The sequence below is a fragment of the Myodes glareolus genome, chromosome 2, assembly GCF_982192425.1.
Source record: "Myodes glareolus chromosome 2, mMyoGla1.1, whole genome shotgun sequence".
Lineage (NCBI taxonomy): Eukaryota > Metazoa > Chordata > Mammalia > Rodentia > Cricetidae > Myodes > Myodes glareolus.
Genome location: NC_142027.1, coordinates 5,089,401 through 5,111,949, shown reverse-complemented (window position 1 = coordinate 5,111,949; position 22,549 = coordinate 5,089,401). Strand labels below are relative to the sequence as shown.

General features: G+C 46.8%; 1 protein-coding gene across 3 annotated transcripts in view; it reads right to left on the bottom strand.

The window, feature by feature from the left end:
* Nucleotides 1-22,549, bottom strand: part of Erg (ETS transcription factor ERG) — a 206,842-nt gene that overhangs the window by 138,056 nt on the left and 46,237 nt on the right. For all 3 annotated transcript variants that reach the window (XM_085685820.2, XM_085685821.2, XM_087898841.1), the window contains exons 2-3: nt 21,777-21,882; nt 14,346-14,433 (exon numbers count right to left, since the gene is read on the bottom strand). In XM_085685820.2, the coding sequence (XP_085541946.1) occupies nt 14,346-14,384 (39 nt within the window). In that variant the 5' untranslated portion in view covers nt 14,385-14,433; nt 21,777-21,882. The remainder of the gene's footprint in view (nt 1-14,345; nt 14,434-21,776; nt 21,883-22,549) is intronic.

Sequence of the window (22,549 nt, the reverse complement as noted above, 5' to 3'; positions counted from 1 at the left end):
CTGAGAAGCCCCTGCCTGCCAATCCCATCCTACATCAAGAAACTATTACGTTTCACTCATAGTAGACGGATTTATTTTTATAATCAAAGATTGCTGCTTCCTGGAGTCAAAAAAGAGCCTTCCATAATTTACCTATCACTGAATATATCTGAAAAAGAAACCATATTCTGAGTTTAGAGCAATCCATCAAATTTAAATAAAATCTTAATTTAAATTTACTTATGAATAACTGAAATTAAAACATGATTGGATTTGTCCTCTAAAAGTTTTGCTTTGCACTATTTAAAATACAGATAAAACAAATTTTAAAAACGCATAGCATATTTAACAAAATAACTTCTGCAATTCAAATGAATTCACGTGACTCTCCTTAAAAGTAGATCCTCACAGGTGGTGGTGGCACATGCCTGTAATCCCAGCACTTAGGAGGCAGAGGCAGGTGAACCTCAGTGAGTTTGAGGCCAGCTGGACTACAGAGATCATTTCAGGACAGCCAGGGCTACATGGAGAGACCCTGCCTCAAAAAACATACAAATAAAAAGAGATCCTCAGGAATTTGGGAGACGGCCGGGTCAGTAAAGCCTGCGGCTGGCACCAACATGTAAACAGGGTTCAGATTCACAGGACTCAGGTAACAAACACGTGGCGAGTGCATGCCTGTGAGCCCAGAATCTCCAGGATAGAGACAGGCAGATCCTGCAGCCAATCAGTGAGCCTCAGGTTCAGTGAGACACCCTGTCTCACCTGCCAGCTGAGCCAATCAGCGAGCCTCATGTTTGGTGAGAGATCCTGTCTCACCTGCCAGCTGAGTCAATCAGTACAAGCGTGCACACACACACACACACACACACACACACACTTAACATTCTGAAAATATCATAGTTCCAAAAGCAAAAGTCCTATGAACTGCTAATTATGAGCATGTTGTTTATAAAAACCATTGAGATGCCCTGTGACTTTTCAATGTAAATTACTCAAATTACAAGTTTTGCTCTTTGTGTATCTTCCAGGGATTTGTTTATCAGTTCTGCTGCTATGTCTGCTATGATTTCTCCAGAGACTGAAAGATGTTTATAAGACAAATGACATCACGACCACGACAGACTTCACCGTGTTTATATCACTCGGGTTTCCAGGGGTTTTGAAACACAGCTTCAAAATCTCTGTTATCCTGTAGCTTAATGTGTTCCCGATGCTTCTGCAAAAGTGCGTTTCTGAAGACAGAGGGATGGACTTGTTCAAAGACAATGAACTATTTGGTGCATCTTAGGCATGCACAAACAAGTGCATTCGCACACTCCTAGGAGACGGTCTGCCACGTCCACTGTGAACCGACAGACCCATGGAAGAGAAACTCAGTAACGGACAGGTATTCCAAGCAAGTCACTGCTCTGTAAGAAGTATGAGGAATAACTCACAGAGAAGGAGAAATATCCAAAAGCATGGGAGGTGTGAGAAATTTGCTACTTCCAATAGAATTCGGTTACTTGTTGCAACTGTTTTAAAGAGGCTTGGGGGCTGGGAGACAACTCAGTAGGTAAAGGGCCACTCTGCAAGCACAGGGACCTGAGTTCGAGTCCCAGAACCAAAGTAAAGACGCTGAGCAGAGTGACTCATGCCTGCAATCTGGTGAGGCAAAGACGGGAAGATCAACAGGCAATCAACCTACCCTGCCTGGCAAGACTCAAGGCCTGTGAGGGATTCACAGTATCAAGGACAATATGTGGGGTCCTGTCTTAAACCTGCCTACCCAACCTTCTGCAATGGCTCTTGTAATCACGATTTTAACACTCTCCATTCAGTGAACTCCCAGAGTACGGAAAGGGGTAAAGATGGGGCCAAAAGGCAGCACAGAAAGACTCCTCCCCTTGCAAACTTTGCCTTGGGGGAAATGAAAACTGGTTCGACGGAGAAATTGCTTGTTGTACAAGCTTGAGAGTCTTGGTATGGATTCCCAGCACTCACGTAAAAGCTGGGCACAGCCATGCACATCTGTAGCCCCAGCTCTGTGAGACAAGGAGAGGCTGATCTCTGGGGCTCCCTGGTGGTCTAGCTAAAGGGGTTAGCTCCAGCTAAGGAGTGGATAGAGGAAGTGACATAAACACCAGTCAGAACACTCCACGCTGAGGAACCCGCCATGTGCAAATACCTTGAGGTGAGGCGTACCACCAACACCTCTGTGGGCAGAGCGAAAGACAGATGGAGCCAGGGAAGTGGTGGAGTCAGATGGGCCACTGTGAAGACATGTGTCACAGTGAAGATCACTGGAAGGGTTGGGACAGCGCAACATTCCGATGGGACTTGGTGTTCAGTGGGTCACAGGCTGTCTGCAGAGAACAACACAAACTCCACAGTGGGAGTGGGGACTGGCTAGAAAGCAGAGACATGACCCGCACATGGGCCAGAAATACAGCTACAGTGACCACAACATACTCAGCATCCTCATGAGACAACGGGGTTCTTAGAAAATATACAGTTAATAGAAATGTCTGGGATTCAGCACACCCTTCCTATTATGGTCTTATTACGGCAGAGACATGATTTTACATTTCCTTTCCCAGGGTATCTTATTCTCACAAACACATACACAAAAATCCCTATAAGACGAGCCGGTCAAAGCAATGAAAGCCATTAAGTGTAACGTGGAGCTTGGGTGGATCTGGGCTGATGAGGGCAGAGACTCTCCAGCTAGGGTCCTGCACGCTAACCACAGTCTTCTCCCCTCCACTGCTCCTGCTCTTCCCGAAGCTGCCTGCGGTCCCCAGTAGGACCCCTCTTCCTTGATACCTCGGTTTTCCCAGACTCTCTTCAGCTCAGGTTTCACCTGTCTCCCCAGGCTCAGTTCATGTGCTACCAAACCCCCCATAGATCTCCTGTTTCGACCCAGGAGGCTGGCTACTCCAACTCTGTCCCCAGCTCCCCTCCCTCCATCCTGATACCAGAGAACTGAGCATTGTGGGATAGTAATCATGCAACTGTCCTGGTTGGATCTGCTGTAAATCTCATTTCTCGGCTTGCTGGGAACTGACTTCAACTCAGCTGCTAATTGGTCCATCTCTTGTGTATATAATCCCCCCTTGGGCTGATGGAACCTTTCATAATCTGGCTTCTTACCCCAAAGTTCTCTTCTTTCTCTCACAGCCTCTCTTGGTTTTCACTTGGCTGAGAAGAATGAAACCATGTGATGTCCCCTCTTTCAACATGAACTCCTGAACCTCAAGTTCTCCCTGTAGCTTTGCCCACACTTCCTCCTTTTCCTTTGATTCAGGGGAGAAAGTGCCCTGGCTCTGTTCTCAGACCCTGACAGCGCAGAAATAGCAACCGCTCCTTTCAGATTCTCTCTCTCCACCTGAACCCTTGAAATGGCTCCCCTTGACATGGATGTCTCCTCTCCTGTATCTTCCTTGTAACCTGCAGCAAAAACAAACCACTTCTGTCCTAAACTACATCATCCTGACACTCTTGGCCCTGCTGAAACATTAAACATCTCAGTTTCTCTCGCCAAGCATCTCTATTCAACGTTTCCACGCCAAAGGCTGAAAAGGGAATCTCCAATCTCGCCCAGTCTATTTTCTGCCCCATTCTCTTCTAATCTCCCCACAAACCTTTCTGTCCTGGAGGCAGCCTCTCCCCCTTCCAGGCATCTTGTGGGCCCTTTGCCACCTTTCACGCCTTCCTGACTCAAGCCCCCTCGTCCTACCAGTTCCTCTTTCCAGTTCCCTCCATCTTCTGTGAAGGGTGTCTAATTCTATGTATTCCTTCCTAACATTCTGCAAGAGTTTTCACTCTTTTTCCATGGTGGCCCCCACCTATATCGAAACACTTTATGTGCACCTGACCTTCCACTGCTCAGACAGAAGCACCGCAATGATGAAACACTACTGCACTCCTTCTTAGCTCAACACAGAACCATGGCCACTAATGCACAATGCACTGCTGTGGGTCCACTCTCACGCCCAACCCGGTACACTCTTCCTCGTCTGCTGTGCACTACTGAGACATTACAATGGGCAGTGCTAACTGTCCCAGACACACTTGCCAAAACCACCATATTGTAAACTTGAGGTTTTTTTTTTTTTTTTTAAACCCTGATGCAGGTGCCCACACCCCTAAAAGACACATTTTCCTTGTGGTGATACTCTAGCTCACAGATCCTATGTTACCAGTTCCCGGATGCTGTGCTCCAGTCCACAGATGCTATGCTCCCTGTTCACAGATGCTGTGCTCCAGTTCACAGATGCTGTGCTCCCTGTTCACAGACGCTGTGCTCCCAGTTCACAGATGTCATGCTCCAGTTCACAGATGCTATGCTCCCTGTTCACAGACGCTGTGCTCCAGTTCACAGACCCTGTGCTCCCTGTTCACAGATGCTATGCTCCCTGTTCACAGACGCTGTGCTCCCAGTTCACAGATGTCATGCTCCAGTTCACAGATGCTATGCTCCCTGTTCACAGACGCTGTGCTCCAGTTCACAGACCCTGTGCTCCCTGTTCACAGATGCTATGCTCCCTGTTCACAGATGCTGTGCTCCCAGTTCACAGATGTCATGCTCCAGTTCACAGATGTCATGCTCCAGTTCACAGATGCTGTGCTCCCTGTTCACAGACGTTGTGCTCCAGTTCAGAGACCTTGTGCTCCCTGTTCACAGATGCTGTGCTCCCAGTTCACAGACGCTGTGCTCCAGTTCACAGACCCTGTGCTCCCTGTTCACAGACGCTGTGCTCTGTGTTCACAGATGCTGTGCTCCACTTCACAGATGCTATGCTACCAGTTCCCAGATGCTGTGCTCCCTGTTCACAGAGGCTGTGCTCCAGTTCACAGATGCTGTGCTCCCTCCCACTGTGAGCCCTTTCTCTTCCTTTGACCACCCACTATCTCCATCAAAAGAAACACAAGGAGGGGACTTGGATGCAGCACCAAGGAAGATTCTGGTCTAATCTACCCCTGATCATTAGAGGGTCCAGCTCTATTTTTGCTTCCTAGAAACAAAAACATGACTTCTGGGGAAACTGGAGATAAGAGGGTGCAGAACATGAAGATGGGGCTTGAGCCTGGCTATCAGTTACCTCTTGATCTCTTTTCCCTCAGCGAATCATTTCTTGGGGACAAGAATGAGCCCTGAGATGTGACTCAGTTGATACAATGCTTGTGTAACATGTACCACACTCAGGGTTTCAACCCCAGCACTTAAACTTGGGGGCAGTGATGCCTATAATCCTGGTACTCAGGATTACAGAAGGAGCATAAGATTGGGGCCATCCTCATCTACACAGTGAGTTCAAGTCAGCCTGGTCGAATAACACCATGTCAAAACAATAAAAAGGGAATGTGCCCCCAACACACCACACACACACGCGCATGCACGCACACTCACACACAGACAGAGCAGGAAACAAGGAGGCTCGTTACCCCACATCTCCCTGCAGAGTAAATCATCCCGGCTTAGCTCTTCTTTGTGGTGACTATAAGACTCGTCTTTCTGAGCTGACGACCACTTTAAGACTGCTGCCTGTCTGCAGGCCGACTGCCAGCCGATGGCACTGGCATTCCTTTGAATCAGAGTGGAGAGAGATGTGTCTGAGGATGGCTCCAGAGTCTGCTGAGGCCACAGCATCTGAGCCAGTCCCCACTCTGGTAACCTGGTTTACTGGTAACGCTACCTTTATAACCACACGTGTCATCACCAGGCATTAACCTCCAGTTCTCACACACGGGCAGCTCCGGGCTGCTTCTTGACAAAGCATTTGCTATTAGGTTAGAGAAGGAAGATGGCATTCTTCTGCATGGGGCCACGGTGACTGTATGGCTTCCAGCCCATGCACAACTGGTTATAGGTGATATTCTACTCATTTAAGATCACTATTGTGCGGAGAGTCACACTGACTCTCACAGGTCCAGAGAAAATGCTACCACCAAAGGGAGACTGCTCAGGTATTTGGAAAGCTAAGATGAGCAGCCATCTCTCAAATACTGAAGGGCAGTTCAAGCGGTGCATACCAACCATGTAGGATTCTGTGCCAATGTCTCCTGGCTCTCAGATTCTTCTGATTTATTTTTCTCTGTTTTGTAGAAAATGATTTTTACTTCCATAGGCAAAAATATTTGACGACAAATACCTTCCCAAAAAACACATACAGACAGTTCTCTACTTCGCTGCTGTTATATGACAAATATTTTCCTGGGGAAATGCCACACACATGTCTCCTCGCCCTAATGGGGATCCCACGACAGACAAAAGCAGAGATATCACCAGAGTGTGAGTTGAAGAACCAATGACTTTTACTGGGGTTACTTACAGGAATGTGGGTGAGGGGTCAGTTACAGGAGCAGAAATCACTCAAAGACAGCTGCATCACCAAGGCCCACCCCAGCATGGTGACAGCTCACAGAGCTGGGAACCTGGAGCACACTGCACAGCCTGCAGGCAGCTCCACAGGTTGGAGAGGGTCCTTTCCAGGTGTCTCAGGTGGCCTTAAACTACCAGTAGCACCAGGTGGCAATTGACGTTCAAGGCATCAGTGCACCAGGAGGCAAAATCCCTGATGGGTGAATCTGAGCCAGACAAGGCCCCGAGAGCACAGACTCCAGATGTCCTTGGCTTCTGCTGTGACTTTACATGTTCGTCACTGCCCTCTTTCCTGGGATCTGTCATGATGTGAATGGGTGTGGGGAGATCTCCACTGCCTGTAATATAATGTGTTTATCTCATGGAAATATTCCCTCTGCTGAGCATTTTTACCTACGCTGTAGTGTCTAATTGATAATAATAATGCTAGCTTGAAATAGGGCTCTAACGATTGGACATAAACACACGGAAGTGTCACACAGCAGGGCCTATGGGTTTCACTTAAGTTGCTGCATAGATAACAGTTCAGGCTGATGAATAAGGAGAACAGTTGAGTCCTCAGGAGTCAGGCTAGCTCGAATTCTTTCAATCTTAACATTGAAAGATGCATTCACAGATTTCAGTGTGCATCATAACTGAAACAAAGCCTTGGGATGACTTCAGGCTAGACTGGGATGTTCTGATAACAGCTTTGAGATGAAAAACCCTAGAAACAACCTAACGTTCACAAGAACACATAGCTGAGGGATAAATTCACTAAGTTAGGGATCAAAAACAAAGCAGTCCAATTATTACTAGTTGATGTATTTTCCTTGCTAGAATTGGTTGGTGATCAAAGATGATGATTAATTAATTCCTTGTACCCATTTCTGCCCTCAACCTCCTGATATAAAAAAATTGCTGATGAGTGGGTATGCACCCTAAAGACTTAAAGTATAGCTGACTGATTGTTATTCATCTATAAAATTTTAGGTTTGTGATTCCTTTAAGATTTCTTTATAAGATTACCTTTCAAGATAAGCAGTAAAGTGACTGATTCTTCCTTTGTAACTGCAATACACAGACTGCCAGTGATGACCACTGAGTGGCGGTCACATTGTGGTGACCACCATGTGATGAACACTGAGGAATGGCTACTATTAACAGTCACTGCGTGACACAATGTCCACTGTGTGGCTCCGCTGTGTGATGGTCACTGTGTGATCCCCACAGTGTAAGAGCCACCATGTGATATGTAACTATGTGATAGCCATGGCCACTGTATGGTTACAACTGCAGCAAAGGTTGGTGAAATGACTATCGAGATTTGGGTGTTTCAGCTTGATGTATAGCTAAGCAATGACATACTTAACCAAAATACTAAACAGTTAAATATCAACCTTAAATAATAGTAGAGATTGATAATAAAAACTAGAATTAAAAAAAAACAACTATCCACGAGCTCTAAACCCAAGAAACAAAAAATTTAAACCACCAATTTCATTAAACATTGCAGTTTTGATTTTGGGGCATTGATGATAGAAGACTACCCAGCTGCAAGGGACCCGATGCCAGCAAGTCACATTCTAGTGCTCAGTCAGCGAACAACTAATTAATGTGTTGTCAGTGTCATGGTTTGACTAAGTAATTAAATTAGCATATAAAATAGCAATGTCCAGCTTCAGATGAGTCTAAGCACAACTAATTATTACAAAAATAACGGTGGATAAGACCTCCTTCTATTGCTCAATGTCACCCTCATGGTCTTTTATAAATTAAAAGGCTCCCCAAGGCATACAAGATACAAGTTTGTGTAACAGTCAAAAATGTGTTAAAAGAAAAGGAAAAAACCTGATGCTTTTTCCACACTCAGGGCCATGGTTTTTCACATGTTTTATATAACATAAGGCTTCCTGGTTTTGTTTCTTAAAATTTCCTGTCAGAGACACCAAGTCTTGACACTGGATACCAGCGAGCACCCCGTTCCCACAGAAGACTAAGGAGCAAGACCAACACACACACTGATCAAACTATTCCAAGTTAAAACTGTCTTCTTGAGTGTGGGGAGATAGCGCTCAGTCAAGTGCTCACCACACAAACAAGACCAAAGTTCCAGACCCAGCACCCTTCTAATCCTAGTGATAGGGAAATCAGAGGTGGGGGAGGGGAGGGGGTTCCTGGAGGTCACTGGCCGGTAGTCTTGCTCACTCAGGGAACTTCCAGGCTCTAGTCAAAGGCTCTGTCTCACAAACACAAGGTGGCAAAAGACACCGAACATCAGATTAGCCTTGGGTCTCAAGACGCAAACACACATGTGTTCTCTCTCTCTCTCTCTCTCTCTCTCTCTCTCTCTCTCTTTCTCCCTCTCTCTCCCTCTCTCTCCCTGGAATCCTTGTTCACTGATAACAGAGGTTAAGTGTGCACTAATCCAAAAGCACCTAAAATGGTCCAAAGTGAGAGAGATTTGAGGGTAGACATGACACTACAGCAGCAAATCCCCCACCTGACCTCCACGATGGTTTCTGGTCAAACCCAGACACAGTAAGAACATGGTAGAACATTTTCTTCATGGTATGTGCATAATGGTAAGTGAAGTGAAAAACAAATTCCGTGTTTAGACTTGAGTCCCATTCCCAAGAAAGCTCAGTGTGGCTATGCATTTATTCCAAAATCCAAAAACAACCTGAAATCTAAAGTGTTACACTTCTAGAATAAAACCTCTTGGATAAAAGGCATTCCAAAATAGTCCCGAGCTGTCTATTTTGTATATAATTCTTCCAGCACAGCCTCTCTCTAGAGCTGGATGAGGTAGAGGAGGGAACAGCCCTGTCACCTTAGTCTTCCCTGCGGACTCTAGACCAATTCTGTGAGGTGCAGTAAAAGAAATAAAATCCCTGCCGTCCCCCTCTCCCACAGTCTAAACCTCGGCACAGAACCTGTGCTGCCACACAAGTCAGGGGAGATGCTTTGACGGCTTGGCTGTGTTCCCACAAGGGGCACAAATGTGTTTTAAACCTGGGTTTTAAAACTGAACTCCTGAGACTCAGATGACAAATGCCACACTGATTTTTGGTCTCGGACTCAGCTCAACAGCCCTGTCATCATTAACAGCTCATGAGGTTAACAGGAAAGTCCATATGCATTTGTGTTATTGTTTATTTGGGGTCAGTGATAACAGCAGCGGATTAGCACCATAAACTTCATGTTTAAAAAGGTAAATAGAACTTCCCAGAAAGTCTACAGAGGATCACTAAAAATTAAGAGCCGTGCTTTCTTCAATCTGTTTACTTTGTAGAGCATGCTCAGGAAAAAAACATGCACTCTCAATTAAGCAAAATGCAGCCAGAATTTTCATTCAGTCTTGGAATTTAGTCATATATATGCATATAAAGAAAGAAACTTTCTCTGCTTTTTACAGTCCCTGCTTTGGGACAAACCCCAACATCTGGATACCAGAATCGAAGCGCCAAAATGCACGGAGACACATGTGCAATTTTATGCTTGTAAATCCTCTGGTTCCTAGGGGAAAGGCACGCTGGTGCTTCTTACCCCACAGAAATCTCCAGGAGGGCTTGTCAGAGACACGCAGAGATAGAATAATGGACATCACACTCATGACGCTCACAGGTGTGCGGGCGGGCAGCAGTACTGGGGTAGTTACCAGAGACCTACTGCATGCATGGTAGTTTCTTAACAAAGTCCTGAGAAGCCTTGCTCTGCACAACCAGACTGCAGCATGTAGGCCTGTCCTCCTGTGTGCGGAGCGGAAATCAAGAATGCCCAGGGCAATCTCTCTTCCAGAACTGCTATCTCTCTGGGGAGACCTAAGGAGTACTGATTGGGTTCCTTTGTTCTGTTTTGTTTCCATCATGAGGACTGGGTAGGAATGAGAATTTGCTTTGGTTATATTGACTCATCCAGTAGGCTTTCCATCAGCAGAGGTTCCTCAGCAGGGAGGTGGGGCCCCCAGGGGTTCCTGGAACAGCCTGCAGTTGATCTGTGAGCACATCAAAGTGTACATGACCATGCACATTCCGAGAGGAAACGGAGATATTTGCCACATTACTAAAGAGACCCAAGATTCAAAGTGTTAAAAGGCATCCCAAGCCATGGGGAGGAAACCAAAGCACACACTGCTAACAGAAATGAGCAGATAGGAGGAGGTTGCAGTCCACAGAGTTCAAAGGACAGCCGTGGTCCATCCCACAGAGATTTAAGAACAGCCGTGGTCCATGCAATTGGCCGGGCAAATGACAATGGTCCTATGAGATCACCCTGGAGCTGGAAGAGCATAAGGATGAGGTCATAATGCCACAATACATTATATTTTCCTAAATTTGTACTGATGGGAACAGTGACTATCCCACGGGATGGCCAACTCCCCAACAGTAGCGCATGTGCAGCTAGAAAACGGCTACAAACCCCTGCCGCCAACTTCCACACATGCTGTCATTCATGCTGCTATTTAGGGGTTCACCTTTACTTATCTGAAAGAAGGATCATGACAGCCTGTTACATCTACAGCATTATGCATCTGGAGTTAGCCACATCTCTTCAAAGAGTGAAGATGTCACTCATGAACATGGCAAATAAAAATATTTGTCTCGTAAAAATCTGGAAAGGGGAAGGAAGGAAGGAAACTCAAAGTCGGTGTAGGGACGTGAAGGTGGCAGGCTGGGAGGAGCTCAGGAGGGAGATCACCAAAGCACAGTGCATGATGTCCTCAAACAACTCGTGAACCTGTAATTTCACAAGAGACAGGACGGAAGGGATGAACGTCACTCTCAGGCCTCACGAACAGGGATACTGTGCAACAGACAGCGGTTAATAAAAAGATGTACGACGGCCAAAGTGCAGAAAGAAGTGTCTATGGATGGCTCAGTCACCAGTGGGGCACACCGACATCACACCCCTGCCCAAGGCTCGGACAACATCATGGAAGGGAGGGTGGAAGGACCCTAAGAGCTACAGTTTGCAGAGGATGTGGGGGAAACAGTGCCACCTGTGTGTGACATGACCACTGCACTTCTGAACTCATGACAGCTGTGCTGTCTGCACGGGATCAAGGCAGACAGCATTCCAACACAGAGCATGCACGCACACACACACACACACACGCATACACGCACACGCACACACACAGACTCACATACAATCACAGAGATTCTCACACACACTCACACAGATTCACACATACACTCACACACTCAGATTCATACACATACATACATATTCACACACACACAGATTCACACACATAGACATTCACACACACTCACAGATATTTACACATAGATTCACACAAACATATATTCATAGGCACAGATTCATGCACACATGCACACACACAGATTCACACATACATTCACACACACTCACACAGATTCACACATACATATACCCACAGATTCACACATAAATACACTTACACACAGAGATTCACATACATAGACTCACACATGCATACACTCACAGACACTCACAGATTCACACACACACAAACACATAGAGACTCACACACACATATAGTCACGCAGACATGCATATACAGATTCACATACACAGAGATTCACACACAAGCTCACACACTCACACACTCATATATGGACTCATACACATACACTCACACAGATTCACACATATTCATTCACACGCTCATGTTCACACACACTCACACATACTCACACACACTCAAACACACACATGCACTCAAATACACTTTCACATACTCATACACAGATCCACACACTCATGCTCACAGATTCACACACACACAGATTCACACTCAAACACACATGCCTTCACATTCACACACATTCATACACACACTTCTTTTAACAATCAGAAAAGTAACTTCTGGCTGGAAAGTGCCACCTTCTAACACAGCTTCACCTACGTTGAACGTTCTCCCCTTTCAGTATGTACAGCCTCTTTGTTATTGCCCTTAGAAAACTGCAGGATACACAGCCCACCTGGTCAGTTCCAGGGCCAGCATCCTCCCCCTCACCAGTCCCAGCCCGCCCCCAGCTCCCCACAAGTTTGGCCCTCCCCCACAAGGTAGCTCACTCGTTTCCCATCCACCACAAACACTGAACCAAACAACATGGTCCTGATGCTGTAGAGATTTTAGACTTTTAAATGTGGACTATTCTCCTTTACGTTTTTGAGACTTGTCCACACTGATACATGTCTAAGGTTGGTATTTATAGACATCTATCATACAGAGATATCTATGTTTTCTTTGCTATATAATACTCCATATTCATCCGTCCTGCTGTTGACAGGCACTTGGTTTGTTCCTACTGTTGGCCGACAGTTTCGCGGTGCTTATGTGACGTGCAGTGACTGTGTCTGGGTGGCCCTGCTGGGTGACAGGAGGAGGCACACCTTCAGCATCCCCAAGAGATGTTAGACTGATACCAAAACGCCAGGGTGCGCTTGCACAGTGCCACATGAAACCCAGTGAGTCAAAGCAAGCAGAGCTCTGCTCCATGTCCTCGGAAGGGATGTTAAATGCAGAACTCTGTTCTGTTGCTCGGAGCCGCCCCCCCTTTCCATTATCTCCAGCCCACCGGACACAGAAAGGGACGTGACTGTCGTAAGACACAAAGTGAATTAAGAGGAGGGTTGCAGTCCTCTTCCCCAGAGGCAGTCTGGTCCCAAAGGACACGAGGTCCCCAGGCACCACCCCATGCACGCCCACAGTGGCATACCACTTCCACAGAGAGGACCTCGGATGGCAAAAACATTTCAGTGGAAGGGACGACGTCCTCCAGGGCTCAGCGAGCACCTGGGCGAGCTGGGCACCAGGCTTTTGCAGGCATTCCCTCTCTCAGGGAAGACGCCCGCTGTGCACACGGTTTTACTGAAGGAAGTCCAGAATCCGGGGTTTTAGGAAAACGTGGAAGAAAACCTGTTCCTCCAGTGAACTGCCAAGGGCATTTCCTGTCCAATGAGAGAAATGCAGGGGTGACGATTTGACTGGCAGTTGATGGAACACCATCAGGTTTGTAAAGAAGCAAGGACTCTTGGGTGAGAGTCCCTCTGCCTTACAAACAGCAATGGCCATGAGCAAGTGTGACTCCACATCACCAAACTGCCTCTCCAAAACAAGATTCAAGTGGGAATTTATCTTTAAAATAAGTGTAGACACCGTATTGAAACAAGGTAGTCCAAGCCCCCATTTTTTCTGTAGCCTTTATTTGCGTCAAATATGTGAAAATCACCTTTACATCTCTGCCCAACCAAGGCAACTGGGTGACTGAGCAAGTTAGAATGATAGGTTCCCCATGGTCTCATTCCTTCCTTCATCTCCAGAGCCTCAGGGCAGGAACAGAAGAATGCAGCTGCCAGGTTTGGGGTGCAAAGGCTTCTGGAGGGTCAGGGTGTGAAATGAACTCACAACTGAACACTGAAACCCAACAATCCACCTCCAGGCACTGCCTATGTGAGCCTCGCAAAGGTAGAATTAAAGCAGAGCCAGCGACTGTTTTACCATAAAAGTCCAGAGAGCGGAGGTTTTCAGCTTGGGATCACACCCCTACCACCATGAGCAGCAACAAGTAACAAATAAACAGTGAGGCAGCACTGCTGGCTTCCTAGAAAACACCCTTAGGGATAGAGATATGGCTCAGCGGGTCAGGCCCTTGCCAAAGAAGCCTGGCGAACCGTGTTCAATCCTCAGAATCCACATAACTAGAAAGCCTACTCCACAACTGTCTTCTGATCTCCAAAAGTATATTGCAGCACACACACACAATAACAATAAAAAGTAAATACACTTTAAAACCACCTCTACATCCATGAGATGTAAATTTCATGGAATTTAAGTGTGTCATAAAACAGTCTTTTAAAAACTTCCTTCAAGTATTTAAAACTGAGAGCCATTTCCTGAGCTCCCAGTGAGCTGGAGTCTGTTCTTGACTTAGTCGCCTGGACCCTGTGTTAGCTGACACAAGGACAGTTCACCGTGACGGTGCAGCAGAAGCCAGAACTGCCTGCCAGCCAGGATGGAGCTTACCTTAACATATGCTGCAGGGTCAGGAACAGTCTGGATCATGACCCTTAGCAGGTCAGTTCACTCACCAGCCACGCCAAACCCACGACAGCTACAAGACAAGAAGGGAAACGAGACAGCAATCAACCTCTTTTCTGACTTTTATTCCCCCAGAAAGACTGCACAGAATACAGCAATCATTAGAGACCCCAGCACGTCTACCCTGGGGCACCCTTAGGAAAACAGGGTTTATCCCTGGTCCCTGGCGATGCCACTCACTCTCAGCCCCAGCAGAACTCAGTCTACAAGTCCAGAAGAAAGTGCCTAACCCTTATCCTGAAATGACCCACAGCGCCAAAGGAGAGCAGTAACTACTGATGCTGTATACCGCAATTCTGGAGGATAACAATGAAGGGGACATTTCAGAATAATTGGAGGAGAGGAATTTGAATGCCCTTGATGCAAAGAAATGACCAATGCTTGAAGTGACAGACATGGAAGGTGCCCTGACCTTGACTACCATATTACACATATGAACTTCAATATTACATCAAAGCCAACAACTGGATACATTTATGTCTCCTGACCATGAACATACCTTTTAAGAAAGATGACTGACATCACATGCAACTCACATATCCTGCCTTATGTGATCAACATTGATGAGTCTTTCAATAGATAACGCACGACATGTTTACTATTGCATTAATAGAAATGGATTTTAGAAGTTCCAATGCAAATGAATGTAACCTATGTATCTCTTCGCACCTCATTACTAAGTTCATTGTGTTCTGCTTTGGGGACCGGGTCTTATGTACCAGAGACTGTCCTAGAACTCTTCATCATTGCACCTCCTCCCCAAGTACTGGCATGACAGCTGTGTGCCAGTATATTCTTCACTACTGAGTTGTTAAAGACACAGATACCATTTAGAGCGCTCAGTGTCAGTCGCTTGTCTAAGGACTACAAAGATATTTGACCCTTTTGTTATGGTTTTTGATCTGAGTGGTTATACCTGCCATCCAGGTGAGGCCACAGACACTTGGCCAGGAACAGCTCTGTCAGCATCACCCATTAATATGCCACAGAACAGGACTCAGGCCGAAGAGGCCACCTAACCCACAAAGCCAGCATCCTGGCTTCATTTCTCCAGTTAACAGACACCCTGAACCAATACAACTTCGTGGGAGGAAGGAAACATCTGGCTTCCAGGTCACAGTTCCTCACAGAAAGAAGTGAAGGTGGGACTTGAAAGCAGGCCTGCTCCGTGCCATCCCAAGGGACCATGGACTAAGTAAGCGTTGGATGTTTTCAGACAGCAAGCTGAGGGACAGCTTGTAACACAGCAGTTTTCGGCAGCAGACTACTGATCTACACACTCTGCCCTAAATAATCAAGTTCCTCAGATCTCCCTTAAAGCTTTTCCAGTCAGGGGCATAAAAGGAGACTCAAAGACAAGCATGAAAAGAAGTAGATGTCGCTTCAGCACAGACATGCTACGCCCAGGTGGCGGGGTTCACAGGCTGAATAGCAAGAAAACTGGGTGGAGCACCCTCATTTCCCTCCCTGCCTCCGTGCCTTCCCTGCCACGATGAGCCCTCCAAGTGTGAGCACCCGCATTTCCCTTCCTCTGTCTCCTAACACTGTGTTTCTACTGTGCCTTCCCTGCCATTATGGGCCCTCTAAGTGTGAGCCAAAAACGCTCTTCCTTCTGCAAACTGCTTTTCTCGGGCATTTTGTCATAGCAATGGGAAGGGTAATAGTCATCTCCCCAGTCTCAGAACAACACACAGAATCTGCTCAGAGGGAAAAGCGCCAGGACAGGCTGGCATCCACCCATGCCTGCCCAGACAAATAGTAGCTATGGGTATCCAGGCATCCCATGACTTAGGATTCCTGTTGCTTAGGATTTGGTTAGGTACAAGACCAGACTCTAGAAGGCTTGACAGACGGGCTCTCCCAGAGCACAGTGCAGTGCTAAGTGAAGGACGGGCACCAGGTGTCCAGCCCCATCCTTAGAAACACAGGAATGACTGTGAGTCCTCTAAAGTTCTGTTCTCATCCACAGAATGGGTAATACTGCTGTAGTGTATGGTAGGAATGAATTTGGTCTTACACCTGATTTCTGGCATGCTCCCAAACCCTGGAGTAATTCTCTGCACCTTCTTTCCTAAGTTGATGGCCTCGGATGGACCTGGACATAGCTTTAGGTTGGGGACTGTTTTCCAGAAAGATCAAACTCTGACTATTATATTGAACTTTTACTCTCTCCCACCTGAAACTTCTGGAGTGGCATAAAAGATGGAGATGAAGTGAAACAACATTTCATGAGCTGATCAGCAGTGACTACTTAATACAAGTTCCGTGGAAACTTCTGGTAACACTCAAGAGATGCTGTCGTGTGACAAGACTTTTCCTGTGGAGACGCAACACACACACACACATACACACATACACACACACACACACACACACACACACACACAATCTACCCACCACCAGATAGGAATCCCATGCCAGACCAAAGTCCAATGTGGTGAACCGATGAGTTTTATTGGACTTCTGACTTGTCAATATTCTATTGCTATAAAGAGACACCATGACAACTCATAGAAAGGGAAGCACTTGATTGGGAGCTGGCTTATAATTTCAAAGGTTTACTCCATTATTGTCATGGCAGGGAGCATGGTGGCAGGGAGTGTGGTGCTGGAGAAGCAGCTGAGGATTCTGTTCTGATTTACAGGCAACAGAAAGAGAGAGCCTGAGATTCTTGGTATGATCTTTGGAAACCTCAAAGCCCACCCTAGTAACACACTTCCTCCAACAAGGCCACACCTTCTAATCCATTTAAATGGTGCCCCTCCCTGGTTCCTGAGAATTCAAATATATGATCCTATGGGGGCATTCTAATTCAAACCACTAGGGATTACTTACAGGAATATGGGGAGGGGTTACTTGTAGGAGCAGAAATGACTCACAGACAGCTGCATCACCAAGGCCCACCCCAGCATGGGTGGCATCTCACAACAGCTGGGAACCTGGAGCACACAGCACAGTCTGTAGGGGAGGGGCCACAGCAGCAGCACCATGGCAGGGGCTTCTCCTCGCCCTAGCTCCACTAGCCCTGACTTTCAATTTCGTTTTAGTTTCTGCACCCTGTTAGAGCAGGAAAAGGAGCCCCAGCCAATTATGTTCAAGATGACCTCACACACACCCTCCCCCACCTGTGAGCTCCATTCAGGATCGCAGCCATTTTGCTGTCTGTCTGGCAGACCCCTGGGTGCTGGAATAAACAACATTCTTGCTGACTGCATATGTGAATGATGGTCTTTGTTTTGTTGGGTGCTCTGTGGCCCTAACACAGGCAGTTCAACCAGCTGGAACATATCCTTTACAAGTGACTCAGCTGGTCTAAATCTTTTCCAGGCAGTTTAGTGGATTTCTGCTTCATCTGGTCCAGACTCAAGATTATTTTCTTTACAGCTGGATTTGGCTTATCTGAGGGTGACTCTTGGCTTTTATTTTGATTTTATCCCCTTGTAGGAAGAATCCCAGTGAATCTAGTTGGTTTCAGGAACTTCCTGAGAAAGCTCCTTTGAATTGTTTGCCTTCCTGCTTAAAGAAGGCAAACATCCTACTGGAGTGAGTGCTTCAGTCTGAGAGGACACTGTTACCCAACAGATGTGGGCTGGGGGACATGCTGGCATCCTGCAGTACTTTGCCCCACACTGAATCCTCCTAGGACTCACCCTGTACAGATCCTCATCAGCTTACCATGGCAGTGGTAACCAACTGAGGTGGTACCTCGCTTCCTTGAGTTCTGTGAGTCATCTCAAAGTTATTGAGACAAAAAATGAATTCGTGGGCACCCCCAAGATGTTGTAATCAAGTTGGGGTCAAGTGTGAGTCATGTGGAGACTCATCTAGTATCTGAAACAAGACTACCTGGATGAACTGAGTCTCAAAACCTATGGCTTCGGATGCTAACTCCAGGTAGCTGGTGGTAGCAAACCGAAGAGGCAGATTCTCAGTGTCGGGTATTGGATAATTGAGCGCTGTTGGCAGGATCACTGTGTCTGGAAATAAACAGAGCAAACATCACTCAGCACTTCCCCCCAGTGTCGATGTGAGACTTGGCTGGAACTACCCTCGCTGTCTGGTATGCAAATGGAGCCTCCTCCATGAACCCTTCCAGGCTCTTGGGGAAAGTGAATTAAGCCTGTGGAACCTCTCAGGATTTGGGATCCAGTGACATGAAGAAAGTAAGAATCCTGCTGGGGAGAAGGCTTAGTGGTTAAAGCTCTTATCTCCCAAGTATGCAGACTGGGGTTCTGATACCGAGAACCAACATCAATGCTCAGCTGGTGTGAGAGCCCGCTTGTGCATCCTGTGCTCTGAAGACAGAGATGGGATCCCTGAAGTCAGTTGACTAGCCAGACTAGCCCTGTCAGAAAACTCTGCCTTTAATGAGAACCCTGAATAAAGTGGAGATCAACTGAAGACTCCTAACATCAACCTCACAAGTATAGCACGTGAACATGTGCGTGCGTGCGCGCGCACACACACACACACACACACACACACCAGATGCATACATATGAGAGAGAAAAAAAGCAAATATACCCCAGGAAGATGATTTTTTGATAGTGAATAAAATGCTACCTGAAAAAATATAATCTGTTACTTTTTGTAAAGACTTTTGTCATTTTTTAAAAAATTTTAAGCTAACTAGCCACTGAGTGAAATAATTTAGGCAATCGGCCCACAACAAGAAATTCTGGGAAGTCCTTGACTGAGCCGTCCCAGCTGCACTTGTTCTGGGTGAAGGTGGAACAGGCGTGTGTGGGTCTCTCCCCACAACACACTCACATGAAAGCTACTGACACTGGACTTTTATGATTTCTACCAGGAGCATCAGCACCCACAGGCCCTAGGCTAGGAACTCCCAAGAAGACCAGGGAGCAAAGAGCAGGGGATTTGTGGGGCCACGGTTAAAGCGGCACCTCTTCTTCAGATTGTATCCAGAAAGCCCCATGAGAGTGAGACCACCTTATGCCTGCGCCTCCCCTGCCTGTTCTAGGTCTAGCAATCGCATCTTCCCAGAAATAAGCACGCACCATGGGGTGGACCATGAGTTGAAGGCTTGGTTCCAAACTGGGACCCTAGCAGGAGACAGTGGAGCCTTTAGAAGGACCTAGAAGGAGGCTGGGTCATCAGAAGCTACTGAAGGGGGATGTTGACACCCCAGTTCCTTCTCATCTCTTCATTTCCTTTCTGGCAACCACAGCATGGGCATCCTCCTCGACCGCAGACTACCCCATGATGTGCTAGACTCCTGCGTGCCCAAAGTAACAGGGCAGCAAACATGAGCAGAAACCTCTACAACCCCGAGCCAAAATAAATCCCCCCACTTTAAGTTTACGGTCTCTGCATTTTGTTTTGTCACATGACTGAAAGCCCCCACAGCAGCAGAGGGAGGTGGGAGATGAGGAAAGACGAGACACTCAGGGTGCCGGCCCATCTGCCTATCAAAACCTGGGGGCGTCTTTGGAAGGCACAGTTTATCTTTACAAATGCATTAGTGCCCACTCCCGGGATTCGGCTTACATCATTTCCCACCTCTCTCTGCTTATGTGCTCGAGTCCCAGCTACCAGTTCCCAGGAATCTGTGGTTGGAGAGAGGGGCTTTATGTGAAGGATGAATGATTCCCTCATCCAGTATATTTGGAGGAAAGGAAGGGAGGGAGGGAGGGAGGGAGGGAAGGAAAACCACTAGAGCTGAGGAGATGGCGCAGCATTAAAATGCTTGCTATACAAGGATACATGAAGACCAGAGTTTGGCTGACATAAATATCAGGTGAGCTTGGTGGACCTGCCTCTAATTCCAGCCTCAGAGGGAAGAAACAAGGGTCCCCCAGAGCAGGCTGCTTAGCTACACTAGCTGTGTGAGGAAATGTGTGTTCAACTGAGAGATTCTGCCTCCATGAATATGGTGGAGAGGGACTGAATGAGACCCTTGATGTCAACATCAGGCCTCTGCATGCATGTGCACACACATGCATGTGCACTGCACACATAGGTGAGCCCCACACGTGAAATCACTCATATATGCAAGTACTCAACGCTACACACACACACACACACACACACACACACGGAGGGGATTAGAGATCAACTTTCACAAAAGGAAGATCTGAAGACACAGTGAAAAGATGGACACCCATCACAAAAACAAAGGAGGCCTAGATGCTTCCTAAAACCTTTAAAGGAAACCAGCCTTCCCGCACCTTCATCTTGAACTTCCAACCCAGAGGACTATGAGACCAATGCCTTCCTACTGTGTAACCCATCCAGTCTCTGGCCCTTTGTTACAGCAGCAGTAAATGGCTTACTTACATGGTTCCAAACAGTAACTCATAAAGGGCAAAGCCCCCGGTGGGGCACAGCGCAGTGTCCCGTGTCTGTTGACACTACAGTATTTCTTCCTGGAAAGCAACGCTGCCCAGAGAATGTCAAGCATTATGCACCGTCCACCCCATCTGGCAACTGTCCTGGGACGCTGTGACCTCCATCTGTGAGCACATCTGGCCTCCGCTATGGGGGAGTGCTTTTCTGAAGGAACACAGCACTCATGGACAGGGAGTGCGCCCTGCCTATGAAGCGCTGGCTTCATCTAACTTTGTTATTTCTGGCTTAGTTTTTGTTTTGAGGCACAGCTAGTCAACAGAGATTCATTCTTCGTGCGACTTCTGGGAATGAGAATATCACTGTATTGTATAAAATGCTTGACTTTGGTAGAAGCACAAAAACATTGTAAAATCCTGCGTGTATGGACATGACCTTGGCCCTCAGGTTCTTCTTGAGGGGCAGGGGAATTTATGTGGAGGATGAAGGAACTTGAAAGGCTTCAGGATTAACAGCAACGACTCTAACATCCAAAGTGTGGGAAGCAGAACAGGCTAGGACAGAGCCTGTGGTTTGGGGGAAGAATCTGAGGATGTCTGCGGAGATTTGGGACTACAAATACCAAATATTTATATGTGTAAACTTTCTTTAAAGATCTTAACTTGAGGGCCGGGTCAGTTATAATAAAATACTTCATTGTTCCAATAAAGCACCTGAAACAGACGATTGTATAGAAGTCCAAACAACGGGCATAGACCCTACTAAGGGGCCTCATCCCTCTTCTCTGCCACAACAGAGGGGGAGACGTTGTACCTTTGTGTAGTTTCTCACCTCATCCTTATAAAACCTCCAGGATTCATGGTGCCATCACCATAATGATCCAGTGTGATCTACTGCTTTCCGGAGGCCCCGTCCCTAAGTACCATAGGCAGATGTCCCCATCCTCCCAGTGACCCCAACAGACCACTCCAACTGACCTTAGAGTGACACATCATTCAAACCACAGCCGAGGGTTCGGTGGCTTATTAGGACCACAGATTTAATGCTTACCTTTAATTGCCCTTGGCTCCGCCATCTTTCTTCTCTGAGAGTCATCTGTCCTGCTCTGGACCAACACAGCTGTTTCTTTTTGAGTCACCAAAGATCTTGGAACAACCTGGTATTACATTAAAAACCTTAAGTCGTAGTTTCCCAAAGATGAATAACCAAGATTAACTGCGCAGTTCATGGCAAAATCTATTTCTTAAGACATTAATTTAAAATGCCCTAAAACGGGGAGGGAACTTGAAAAATCTTCCTTAAAGGAGATGGGTGGAGACATTCTACTCTTGTGAGGGAACTGGGTGTTAAGAAGGAAAATTCAGTAACAAAATAAAGGTGAAGCCAAGCTGAGGCACACAGGCTCATTTAAAGAAGACATTCGCTATTTCCATCTCTCAGAGCCCCCAGCAATAACACCAATGGCTTCCCAGGTCATTCCTATGGTATATTCTCTGTCCAAAACAGAGGACCCGTGTTCACAGAACATCCCACGAAGGTGGAGGAAAGAGAGCTGGAGAAACATCCGAGTCAGAAGAATGCTTGCCTCATAGACATGAGAACATGAGTTCATTTCCCAGCTTCTGAGGAAAATCCAGGCACAGCCGATTCTACAGGCTTTAATCCCAGTGCTGGGAGGGCAGCTTGAGGTTTGCTGGTCAGCCAGGCTAGCTTAGTCTGAGAGCACCACATCCCAGAGACTTCTCAACGTGCAAAGTGAGCAGTGCCTGAGGAGTGAGCCCTAAAGCTGACCTCTAACATGCACACACATGCATGCACACATG